Source organism: Ctenopharyngodon idella, chromosome 24 (genome assembly GCF_019924925.1).
Source record: "Ctenopharyngodon idella isolate HZGC_01 chromosome 24, HZGC01, whole genome shotgun sequence".
In the NCBI taxonomy this organism is placed as follows: domain Eukaryota; kingdom Metazoa; phylum Chordata; class Actinopteri; order Cypriniformes; family Xenocyprididae; genus Ctenopharyngodon; species Ctenopharyngodon idella.
In genome coordinates this window covers 3,330,071-3,342,100 of record NC_067243.1, presented here as the reverse complement: position 1 = coordinate 3,342,100, position 12,030 = coordinate 3,330,071, and the positions used below count along the sequence as shown (strand labels likewise).

The 12,030-nt window shown below is 41.5% G+C and overlaps 1 protein-coding gene across 50 annotated transcripts in view; it reads left to right on the top strand.

The window, feature by feature from the left end:
* Positions 1-12,030, top strand: part of LOC127507802 (deleted in malignant brain tumors 1 protein-like) — a 163,932-nt gene that overhangs the window by 62,949 nt on the left and 88,953 nt on the right. For 30 of the 50 annotated variants that reach the window (XM_051885174.1, XM_051885191.1, XM_051885170.1 and 27 more), the window contains one exon: positions 9,366-9,671. The exons of the other annotated variants lie outside the window; for them this stretch is intronic. In XM_051885174.1, coding sequence (XP_051741134.1) covers positions 9,366-9,671 — 306 coding nt within the window. The remainder of the gene's footprint in view (positions 1-9,365; positions 9,672-12,030) is intronic. 50 annotated transcript variants of the gene reach the window in all.

Here is a 12,030-nt window from a genome sequence, read left to right as displayed (position 1 = left end):
CTGCATCTCCACATATCCTTTAGACAAAGTAGTTGATGATGTCTACTACAGTCGCTCTTTTATGCTTGCGGTCACACTAGTAGTGACATCAGACTGTTGTAGACCAATGAGACTGTTGCGTCTTGACACAATTATTCAGGAGTAGTGTCTCTGTCTCCTTCTCCTTCTCAGGGAATTTAACACACCTGATTCAGATCATCAGGTCATTAGGTCAGACCTCCAAGAACTGAACTCGGTGTGTCAGATAAAGGAGACATACAAAATGTGCAGAGCAGGAACAGGATTAAGAACCACAGAATTAAGCTAAATGTGCTCTCATAAAATAAGATGCTATTGGGAACAAATACCTGCATCCTTAAAATACTTCCCTAACTTGGTATGCACCGGGTCACTGTCAGTGACAAAACTCCCTAAGGCAATAACCCAAGATTTACACCCTATACAAGGAAAGTCCCAGCCTTTTAACCAATTGCACAACAACGGTTTCCAATTATATACTATTTATGCTTCAATTAGTGGGTCAAGCTCACTGGTTGTCTGCGCATAGTACTGTTGAGTAGATTTGTTTTGTCTTAGCACCTCTGGTGGTGATCTTAAGAAAAGTCGATCAATGCACAAGTACATTTAGAAACATGTATAACTCAAAGTAATCCTAAATGTAATCCATAACAAACTGCATTACTGAGATTACAAACCGAATGAGTGAAATAAAATATGCATTCATCATTAATTTTATATAATTAACAAAAATAAATTAAATAAATGAATAAAAATAACCCAGGGTGATAATCAATTAGAGGGCTAAAACGTCTCAGGTTATGTATGTAACCATGGTTCCCTGAGAACAGGGAACAAGACACTGCATTGAAACGCATATGGGGAACTCTTCCGCGTGAACCAGTGTCTGAAAACAATATCAACTTACGACAATCCTATTGGCCAGCAACAGCCTATGACGTCATCATAGCGCGACCTGGAAGTATATAAGGAGCGCCTAGAGAACCAGTCAGTACCTTATCGTTTGAAGGAACTGTTCAGCAGGCAGCCCCGATGCATGGCTAGGAAACACAGTGTCTCATTCCCTGTTCTCAGGGAACCATGGTCACATACGTAACCTGAGACATTCCCTTTCAAAAGGGAACTCTACACTGCGTTGAAATGCATATGGTGAACGATACACCCACGCTGCCATGCTTGAGGGGAGTGCATGCCAAAAAAGGCTAGACAAACGTCAGAACTAGCAGCTTCAACTGAAATGCCAGAACCACTCCCTCTACGGGTCATACATAGGCTGTCAGTGACAGCATTCCCTATGGCCAACAGCCCAAGCTATAAGCCTCAAAGAGGCCTTCTGCAGAAGGCCTACCAAGGCCGCTCAAAGGCTTCAGGAACCAAACTTCTTTCCGAAGAAAAGAGGGTACCGAGGGAACCCTAGCCAATCACTTGTCAGGGGAACGTACTCGACCCTGACTGCCACCAGGGAGGCCGACCTGGTCTACTCTTACAGAAACCTAGTCTTGGCCAACAGCCTGCCTGATCAGAGTCTCAAATCACATTCTTCAGAGAAGATATCCAGTAAGAGTGACTGCAAAGAGGCAGTAACCAACTCAGACCAGAGCGTAGAGATGGGCATCCCGGAGAGCAGGACTCAGCTTAGTGCTTTTTACCCTTACCAATGAGGGGAGTAACACTCTGCTCAATCCTAGGATCTACTCAGCGCTTGATTATTTGCACTGAGGAGGCTGTGCACTCTAAAGGAACCAAACAAGGGGAGTACATTTACTAGCCTGGGGGCTGATCCTCAATAGGGAGGCCTCAGAGAGGCCTTCAACCACTAACCAGCTTAGGGAGCTAAGTACTATGCAGGACAACCCTCAAACGAGGGGAGTACAGAGCTCAACCTAACAGATAAACCGTACTGTAGGCACAGAGTCATGGAGGCCCCGGAGGGTCATGCAACATGACGCAAATTCTACATTGTGTAGAAATACCTCACAGCAGCCTTGCAAAAGGCCAACATGTGAAACTACATGCTCAATCTGCTTAAAGAACACCCAGATGTGGGAGGGAAAAGCTTAAAGTGCGGCCTGTGAAGGCCACACACCTAGAAAGCTTGCTTGCTGATAAGCAAGATCCCACAAACTTGGAACTCGCTCAGAATGAACCGAGTTTAACTAGCAGATAAGACTGTAGAGTGCCCACATATTACAGTCTACCTCAATACATTCCAACAAGCAGTGTACTCAGTAAAAAACACTTTTTACTCTTTAAGCAAGAGGAGTACAACTTACACCATCGTGCTCTAGAGGAGGTCCAAACAGGACCTGCGACTTCAGAATGACACGGGCGTCAGCTAGTGGCAGTGTCTATGCTCTAAGGGAGCCAAATCTGAGAACAAAACTCTCCAGTGAGGTTGACTAGTTTAGCTCAACCTGAACACACATTCCAACAGGCAATGTACTCAGTAAACACTTAGCTCACAAAGTGTAGGGCAGGAACCAGAACTAACATATTAAAGTACAATAACCTTGAACAACAAGGGAGTACTATTAATCCAACCCTGAAAAATACAGGGTGGGTACTTCACATCAGAAATTCTTACCAAAAACAGATACAATCTGTACTAAAGCCTAGGGAACAGGGGCTTTCATAAAAAGCTACAACCATATCACTCAAGCTTGAACATAGTTCAAGGGGTTCAGGGGAAAATCTGAAGTCAAAGTACCACTAGATAGTTCTAGGGGAGTGGGGCTACAGCAACAAAGTTTCTATTCACATAGTGAAAAGGGCCTACACCGCCTGAGACAACGGCACCAGGGAGACTTAGCAATAGTCTGCTACCTTAGCTGGTATCTATTTTGCACCTACACCGAAGAGACAATGGGCCTTGGCCCGACAACTCCGATAAGAGGAGGCCAGAACTAGGAAAATCTACACTCACACAACAGGGGTAGTATAAAAAGGGCGTAAAATGCTACTAGCAAATCGCCTAAACCCTAGTTCTAGCCTAGGCCAGCTATAGCTGTGGGCCTATAAGGCCAACACATAAGCATAGATCTGCCTGGGGCTAAGAAACAACAGCCTCTACCAACGACTCTCAACTGAGAGGAGGCAAACTCTGAGAATACTAAATTTCTACAGTAAAGCTCAGAGGAGCAAAGCTCAACCCAAGCACACAAAGTCAGGCGGCCTGTAAGGCCAACGCTAAACATAGATCTATCTGAAGTTAGTGAAAGCTAATCTCAAAACTCTAGCATTTACCAGAGGAGAAAGCTAATTAACCAAAAGGTGGCTAACAGTGTGGCTTAGTTAAAGCCGACATCTGAATACATATGAATGGTGGCTTCATTATCTGAAGCCAACACATCCAAAAAAGGGGACAAACAAAGTACTACCCTAATAATATATCATTCCAGCCAACCTAATGGAACTTCAGGGCCCTTAGTCCTCATCCTATACTTTATAGAAAACAGATTATAAATATAAAGAGACCTACCAAGTCAATTTCAGCAGGTCTAACTGATATGCTTACAAACAGATATTGTGTGTAAAGCAACACCAGCCTGACCTGCTGCCACATATACAGCGTTGGAGCCTACATATATCACGAGATAGTTGCACCTATCTCGTCAGTAGGAGGCATCGACGCGTACCCATACTCACTCCATCAACAACAGCAAATTAACCTGCTTATGTTGATGAATGCGAGCTGAATACAGGTCCTTCCATGCCTTCTTGATCTCAGTATGAAGATCAAGAAGGAATGGAAAGCTTACGGTGGCTGGAGGATTATGGCAAAAAAGGAACTTCTTATTCTAAGCCAAACAAGAGAGCAGGAGATGGCTGATGAGGACGAAGATGGTAAGCCTCCTGAATCCTCAAAGCCACCCTGCCCCCGCGTATGTACAGCGGTGTGAGATTATGGAAAGCACCACTGGCAGACTGCAGCTGCCATTGTAGCAGGTTAAGAAAGAAACCGCTCGCGGATTGTTCGTCGAGCGGTTTCTTTCTTAACCTGCTACAATCACCCCTTCAACTCTTCAACAAGCTCCAGCTGAAAACCCCTTGATCTAGTCTCTACTCTGCCTCAGCAAGAGTAAGACCCGAACCATTAGGGGCAGCTGCCAGTCCTTCTCCTCTCGAGGAAAAGACCATAAGAGAGTGGAGCATTTTACAAGTAAAACACACTCACAATAACAAACAGACAGATCCCACAAGAACTGCCTGTACATGCTCTTTTGTTCTCATAAAAGGCAACGTTATAAGTTATGTGTGTGATCAGATGTCAACACTATGGGACACGGATGCACACATTTCCTGAAACGTTTGTAAGACATAAATTGTCTTACCTTAATATCGGTTTGATATCATTTCAAACAAAACAGTCCCTGTAGACGAAAAGATACTGACTGGTTCTTTAGGCGCTCCTTATATACTTCCAGGTCGCACTATGATGATGTAATAGGCTGTCACCGGCCAATAGGATTGTCGTGAGTTAATATTATTTTCAGACACCAGTTCACGCGGAGGCGTTCCCCATATGCGTTTCAAACGCAGTGTAGAGTCCCCTTTCAAAAGGGAACTCTGTTGTAGAGTTCCAAGTCTAGGGCTTCTCAATACTGATACGTGTAAAAATGGCTGCGGCCGAATGACAATGATAAGTCAGCAATAATGGATAGGTAATCGTTCAGTTCTTTTCATCTGTTTGGAAAGACTGAACAGATTACTTCAGAATATTTTATGAAAGCTATAACGAATTCGGCTAGGGAGAGCATGTGATTTGAATTGGAGTGTGAATCTTTGAGGATGTGCCACAGTCCAGGGAGCGAAGGCAATCTTTTTGCGGAATGGGGGACAGAAGAGAAGCTAAATCTATGTGAGTACCTGAGAGGATCTGGTTGCGAAGCAGGTTAGAGACAGGTGGGAGCTCCATTTCAACAGTGTGGGCGGGTGTTCCTTTTGGTACGGCCGTGAACAGAGTATAGGAAGGTGGACGGGCTGAAGTAGGAGGGGGAAAAATAGGAGGGAGAGAAGATGGGGCAGGCACCGGTTGTGGTAAGATGCAGAGAAGTCTCCGGAGCAGTTCCTGTGTGCGGAGGCAGCCTCACGCTCGAGACCACTCCAGGAATGGATGGAAACGGAGCAGGAGAAATTTTGGAAGGAACAAAGGTTGCGAGATTAAGGTTGCGAGATTAAGCAAATCTGAGGTGGGTGGCAGGTGAGGCTGCATAGGGGGAGCAATGTTGTAAACTGAGGAAGCTGAGGGTGCTAGGAAGGTGTGGGTTTGTTGAGCTGTGTTTGTTGGAAGAAGCATAGGGCTTAGCGCAGCAGCCATGCCCCCTGTGCTAGAAACAGGGAGGGCGGGGTTGGAAACCGCTGTGCCAGGTGGTGCATGCGCGGCAGGTGCTGGAGAGACGTCGATGGAGCTCAAGGCAGATGCGGCTTCCTGGTTGGAAGGAGCGTGTCGAACTCTCTTGAAAGGACGACCGGCGGCCCTTTTGGGCAGAGCGTCGGGTGGAATCTGGCCGGTTTGAGAATTCAGGTAAAGCTCATACAACTGTGCTTTGGTTTGTCTTCGAGAAAAATGGATGCTTGTGGCCGCTCTTCAATGGGCCCAATCACTGTGGCAGTCTAACGCTCAAGTTACCACCTCACTTTCACTGTTTATCAGTCACTTCAGGGAGGTCTTGGCCAAACAGCATCCGAGCTCTACGTTCACGACCAGCTGTTCAACCTGCATCAAGGGGATAATTCTGTCAGGTCATACACTCTAAAATTTCGCACTTTAGCAGCTTCTAGTGGCTGGAATGAGACTGCCCTGCTCACTGCCTTTCGGCAAGGACTGAACGCTGAGGTTCGCCAGCTCATGGTCATCTATGACCCAGAGGTTAAGGTGGGCCTCGTCATCGCTCCATCCGGCCGTCAGGAGCTGCCCGTGGAGGAGGGGGTACTGTCACGGAGTCTCAGCCATCACAAACACCAGTCTGCCTATCGTCACCAGATCAGCACGCTCCGCCCATTCGTTCACTTTCCCCAGAGTTCTGATTCACCGCACCTGCACCTCCTCATCAAAATATATACCTTCACAGCCTGCAATCCATTGTCTGGTCTCGTCCTTACCTACACGAACAGACTCCCGTATGTTAATCACTCGAGTACATACCTGCCGCATGGATCCCGTCTTCTGTCGTCTGCCATCTGCCCTCAATGTGTTGATCCCAGCACCTGGTCTGCACCACCGCATATGCAAGAGACATTACAATTACTACTCAGCTAAGTCATCAGTATCTTCATTGAACTGCCATACTCACCTTTGCTGCATTCCCACTCAGTTCCGTGCTCTGTGTCAAATAAACTCTGTTTATACTCCACTCACCTGTCTGCCTCCTTCTGTTGTGCGACAATAGTGACAGTTATCTCTTAACTTGTGTAATTTCTTTTAAATGTTTGATGAAGTCTCTTGAATTGAAGTTTCCCCCAGAGCCAGAGTTGGATAGTGAAATGATGAATGTAGTCTTCGCTTCGTCATTTCAAACAGGGAGCACTGGAGTAGGAAGCCACTGCAATCTTCTGCCATGCCCGAGAAGGTCTCTGGTAAGGCCCTGGGACTGGCAGGCAGATCAGGTGAGGAAGAGATGACGAGTGGCAGGAGTGACTGTTGTAGTTTGTGTACTAATTTAGCAAATTAATCGGATGAAATAGCAGCAGGAATCCCAGTGTCCATCTTGATTTTGTGAAATCTGGTCTTCTGTCACAGAGTAAAGGGAGATCAGGCAACAGGATAAACGTTAACATCTAAAAACATCTAAATGTCTGTATGACATCTGACAGCAAACGTCATAGAGGTATATGGCAGATGAGCAAACACTCTAATAAATACATCTTGCAGATGTGAATGCAGACATCAAATAGTCATCTCCGAGATGTACGTGTGCTATTGTGTTTGATGTGTTTATGTGTCGTATGTGTTTTCTCATGTGCAATACATCTCTGAGATGTTTATCAGATGTTTTTTACACAGTAGATGTTTTCTAGATTAACTGCTCTTTAGCAGACATCTTAGAAATGTACCTGTGCTATCTGGGTTATTACTCGTTACTAGTTACTCCTTTCAAAAGTAATATTATTATATTATTATTATTATTATATATATTATTATAATTTTATTATATTATTTATTAGGCTTCTTGGCAACAGTAATTAGATAAACTACTAGTTATATTACTTTTACATAACAGAAGTGGTAATAGCTTATTTTCTCCACAAAATTCTGACTTCGCATGTGTGCCTCTTTGTGAATGTTAGGGTATTTTAATCATTAATTTATATTCATTTTACAAGGAATTATGCGATCAGGGGCCTCATGTATAAAACTTTCCATGGAAAGTGTGCGTACGCACAAAAGTTTTCAGATTTATAAAACCATTTGTATGCCAGATCCTGCACAAATTTCCCTTTATAAAACCCAGTCAGCGAAAGATTGTCTGTACATGCATCTCCACCCCGTCTCCTCCCCAAAATAACCATATATGGAGCTTACAACACCTAGTTTTACAATGCAAAATGTCATCTGCATATAATTTCCATGTATATTCCCATCTACGTTATACCATGTTTAATGGTACAAGACATTAGGAAAATATGAGATTTGCCGTCACATTACATTGCTAAAAATCATTCCGTATCCTTGAGTAGTGTTACCATATACCTTGCATCACTTTTGATTGATTTATGACTTTTGTGTATGATTTATTACCCTCCATAACTCTCAGATTTTGTCAGATGTCAGGACATACCAAACAGATGTCAGGAATGGCCCATGGAGTCACGCTGTGACGTGGTGTCACATTGTGACATGTGTCTACATGACTTTCCATACTGGTGGCTACATGACTTCCCATGCTCTTGTCTGGATGTGTTAAAAAAGACAAAACAGATCAAACAGATGTAAACTTTGACTTTTGATAGTGCTCACACCTCTCACCCAGCCGCAGTACTTTTATGGCTTATTCCTTCCAGGACCGCATGGCTCCATCCAGTCTGATAGTGCAAAAGATGTCTGTGATCATGCTTCCTTTGATTGAGGGTCTTAAAAGACACCCAGGCATGTTTTACGTTATGGTGACACCTCAACAGGATCAGTAAAGTTTGATCAATACAGTATATGTTAATTGAGTCAAAATATTTGAGTCAAAAAAATCAGAAAGACCCCCACACAACAATGGCTAAATCCATTTAAATAAGATGTCTGGGCATGTATTTTTTTTAGAACAACTGTGTGTGTGTGTGTGTGTGTGTGTGTGTGTTGCCACCACAGTACGATCAGTAGTACCTGAACTATAGGTTAATATTAGTGTCTAAGACAAAGAATCAGAAATATTCATCAAGCCAAAGAGTCCTCATTACCCACACACCCCAGAATAGGTGTTGTTTGGGAGATGTTCTTTCTAGAACATCTGTATCTGTTTTTCCAAACACATTGATAGGCTCATTGTTAAAAAGACAAAAGAATGAAAAGCATTTATTTAACTGGTGGATCCAAAACGGTCAATATTCATATTCATGCATTTTATTCATATTTCATGTTAATCATTTATGGCTTATGATTTATCAATATTACTTTTGATTTCATATATTCATGTACTCCTACACTATATATAAAAATACATTTCAGAGAAGTGTTATTCTCAATCTTTTCCATTGGTCAAACAGTATTTTTAATTGCTTTAAACAAATCAAATTTATGCAATTTTTCCTATAAGGTAAACATATATTTTAGGATGTTTATATATTTTTAATGGAAACAGGAATGCCTTATTTTTTGCAGTGTAAATAATTGTCTGACTCACTGACAAAACATTTTAAAAGTAAAATGTGCATATTTTACAGTTCCATTCAAATATCATGGTATTTTTCATAATATTGGCAAGACCACGAAAGGGGTTATCATTTGGCTACTGTCTGTCTGTGCACGACACCAGCATCACACCTGCGTGCTGCACAGGCTTTACAGTACTGTGTTATCGGACTTATTCAAACCGGCCAATGGACCATTCGATCACTGAGCGAGTAATTCATTAAAGGATGTTTACATGAGAAATGCTAAGAAGGTGTAGTGATTAGTTTATTCTAAAATGCTATGAACAACATATTTCCTCTTCATCATGTGACCAAAATCCACATTAGATCACAATAGGAAGTTATTTCAAATACTCGATGGTGGTTTATAGTGAGTTTTGAGTAAAAGTGTAATATTAATCTCATTGATTGTCATGTGTAGCTTTATGCTAACTGTAGCTATAATTCATTCCAGAATAAAGTAATGTCACAACCTGATGACTGATAAATTGTTTTTTGATTAATAGCTGTCAGGTTGGTGAATGGACCCAACGTCTGTTCTGGAAGAGTGGAGGTTTTCCACAATGGAAAATGGGGAACAGTGTGTGATGATTCCTGGGATTCTACAGACGCGGCAGTGGTGTGTAGAGAACTGGGCTGTGGGAGTGTTATAGAGGCAAAGAGTTCAGCTTATTTTGGACAAGGTTCTGGACAAATATGGTTGGATGATGTCCACTGCCGTGGGAATGAATCTACACTGAAAGGCTGTTCATCAAATGTATGGGGAAAACATAACTGTGGACATGGTGAAGATGCTGGAGTCATCTGCCAAGGTGAGTCAAACAGTTATACAACTGATGCTTATTCTGATTTATATACAGGTGCTGGTCATATAATTAGAATATCATCAAAAAGTTGATTTATTTCACTAATTCCATTCAAAAAGTGAAACTTGTATATTATATTCATTTATTACACACAGACTGATATATTTCAAATGTTTATTTCTTTTCATTTTGATGATTATAACTGACAACTAAGGAAAATCCCAAATTCAGTATCTCAGAAAATTAGAATATTACTAATGACCAATACAAAGAAAGTATTTTTAGAAATCTTGGCCAACTGAAAAGTATGAACATGAAAAGTATGAGCATGTACAGCACTCATTACTTAGTTGGGGCTCCTTTTGCCTGAATTACTGCAGCAATGCGGCGTGGCATGGAGTCGATCAGTCTGTGGCACTGCTCAGGTGTTATTAGAGCCCAGGTTGCTCTGATAGTGGCCTTCAGCTCTTCTGCATTGTTGGGTCTGGCATATCGCATCTTCCTCTTCACAATACCCCATAGATTTTCTATGGGGTTAAGGTCAGGTGAGTTTGCTGGCCAATTAAGAACAGGGATACCATGGTCCTTAAACCAGGTACTGGTAGCTTTGGCACTGTGTGCAGGTGCCAAGTCCTGTTGGAAAATGAAAATTGCATCTCCATAAAGTTGGTCAGCAGCAGGAAGCATGAAGTGCTCTAAAACTTTCTGGTATACGGCTGCGTTGACCTTGGACCTCAGAAAACACAGTGGACCAACACCAGCAGATGACATGACACCCCAAACCATCACTGACCGTGGAAACTTTACACTGGACCTCAAGCAACGTGGATTGTGTGCCTCTCCTCTCTTCCTCCAGACTCTGGGACCTTGATTTCCAAAGGAAATGCAAAATTTACTTTCATCAGAGAACATAACTTTGGACCACTCAGCAGCAGTCCAGTCCTTTTTGTCTTTAGCCCAGGCGAGACGCTTCTGACGCTGTCTGTTGTTCAAGAGTGGCTTGACACGACAGCTGAAACCCATGTCTTGCATACGTCTGTGCGTAGTGGTTCTTGAAGCACTGACTCCAGCTGCAGTCCACTCTTTGTGAATCTCCCCCACATTTTTGAATGGGTTTTGTTTCACAATCCTCTCCAGGGTGCGGTTATCCCTATTGCTTGTACACTTTTTTCTACCACATCTTTTCCTTCCCTTCGCCTCTCTATTAATGTGCTTGGACACAGAGCTCTGTGAACAGCCAGCCTCTTTTGCAATGACCTTTTGTGTCTTGCCCTCCTTGTGCAAGGTGTCAATGGTCATCTTTTGGACAACTGTCAAGTCAGCAGTCTTCCCCATGATTGTGTAGCCTACAGAACTAGACTGAGAGACCATTTAAAGGCCTTTGCAGGTGTTTTGAGTTAATTAGCTGATTAGAGTGTGGCACCAGGTGTCTTCAAAGTTGAACCTTTTCACAATATTCTAATTTTCTGAGATACTGAATTTGGGATTTTCCTTAGTTGTCAGTTATAATCATCAAAATTAAAAGAAATAAACATTTGAAATATATCAGTCTGTGTGTAATGAATGAATATAATATACAAGTTTCACTTTCTGAATGGAATTAGTGAAATAAATCAACTTTTTGATGATATTCTAATTATATGACCAGCACCTGTATACACTACCAGTCAAAAGTTTGTTCAAAAACATGAAAAACAGTAATGTTTCCAAAGTCTCTTATGCTCATTAAGGCTGCATTTATTTCATAATAAATACAGAAAAAACAATAATATTGTGAAATATTATTAAAATTTAATATTATGGTTTTCTATTTTAATATACTTTAAAATATAATTTATTTCTGTGATGCAAAGCTGAATTGTCAGCATTATTACAGCAACGATCATAAATCATTGTAATATGCTGATTTATTATCAATGTTAGAAACAGTTGTGCTGCTTAATATTATTATATAACCTGTGATACTTTTTCAGGATTCTTTGATGAATAAAAAGTTAAAAAATATCAGCATGTATTTAAAATAGAAATCTTTTGTAACAATATACACTACCATTCAAAAGTTTGGGGTCAGTAATTTTTTTTCTTTCTTTCTTTCTTTCTTTCTTTTTTTTTTGAAAGAAATTAATACTTTTGTTCAGCACGGATGTGTTAAATTGATAAAAAGTGATTGTAAAGATTTATATTGTTAGAAAAGATTTATCTTTTGAATAAATGCTGTTCTTTTTAACCTTTTATTCATCAATGAATCCTGAAAAAAAGTATCACAGGTTCCAAAAAAATATTAAGCAACACAACTGTTTCCAACATTGATAATAACTGAGTATCAAATCAGCATATTACAATGATTTCTGAAGGATCATGTGAC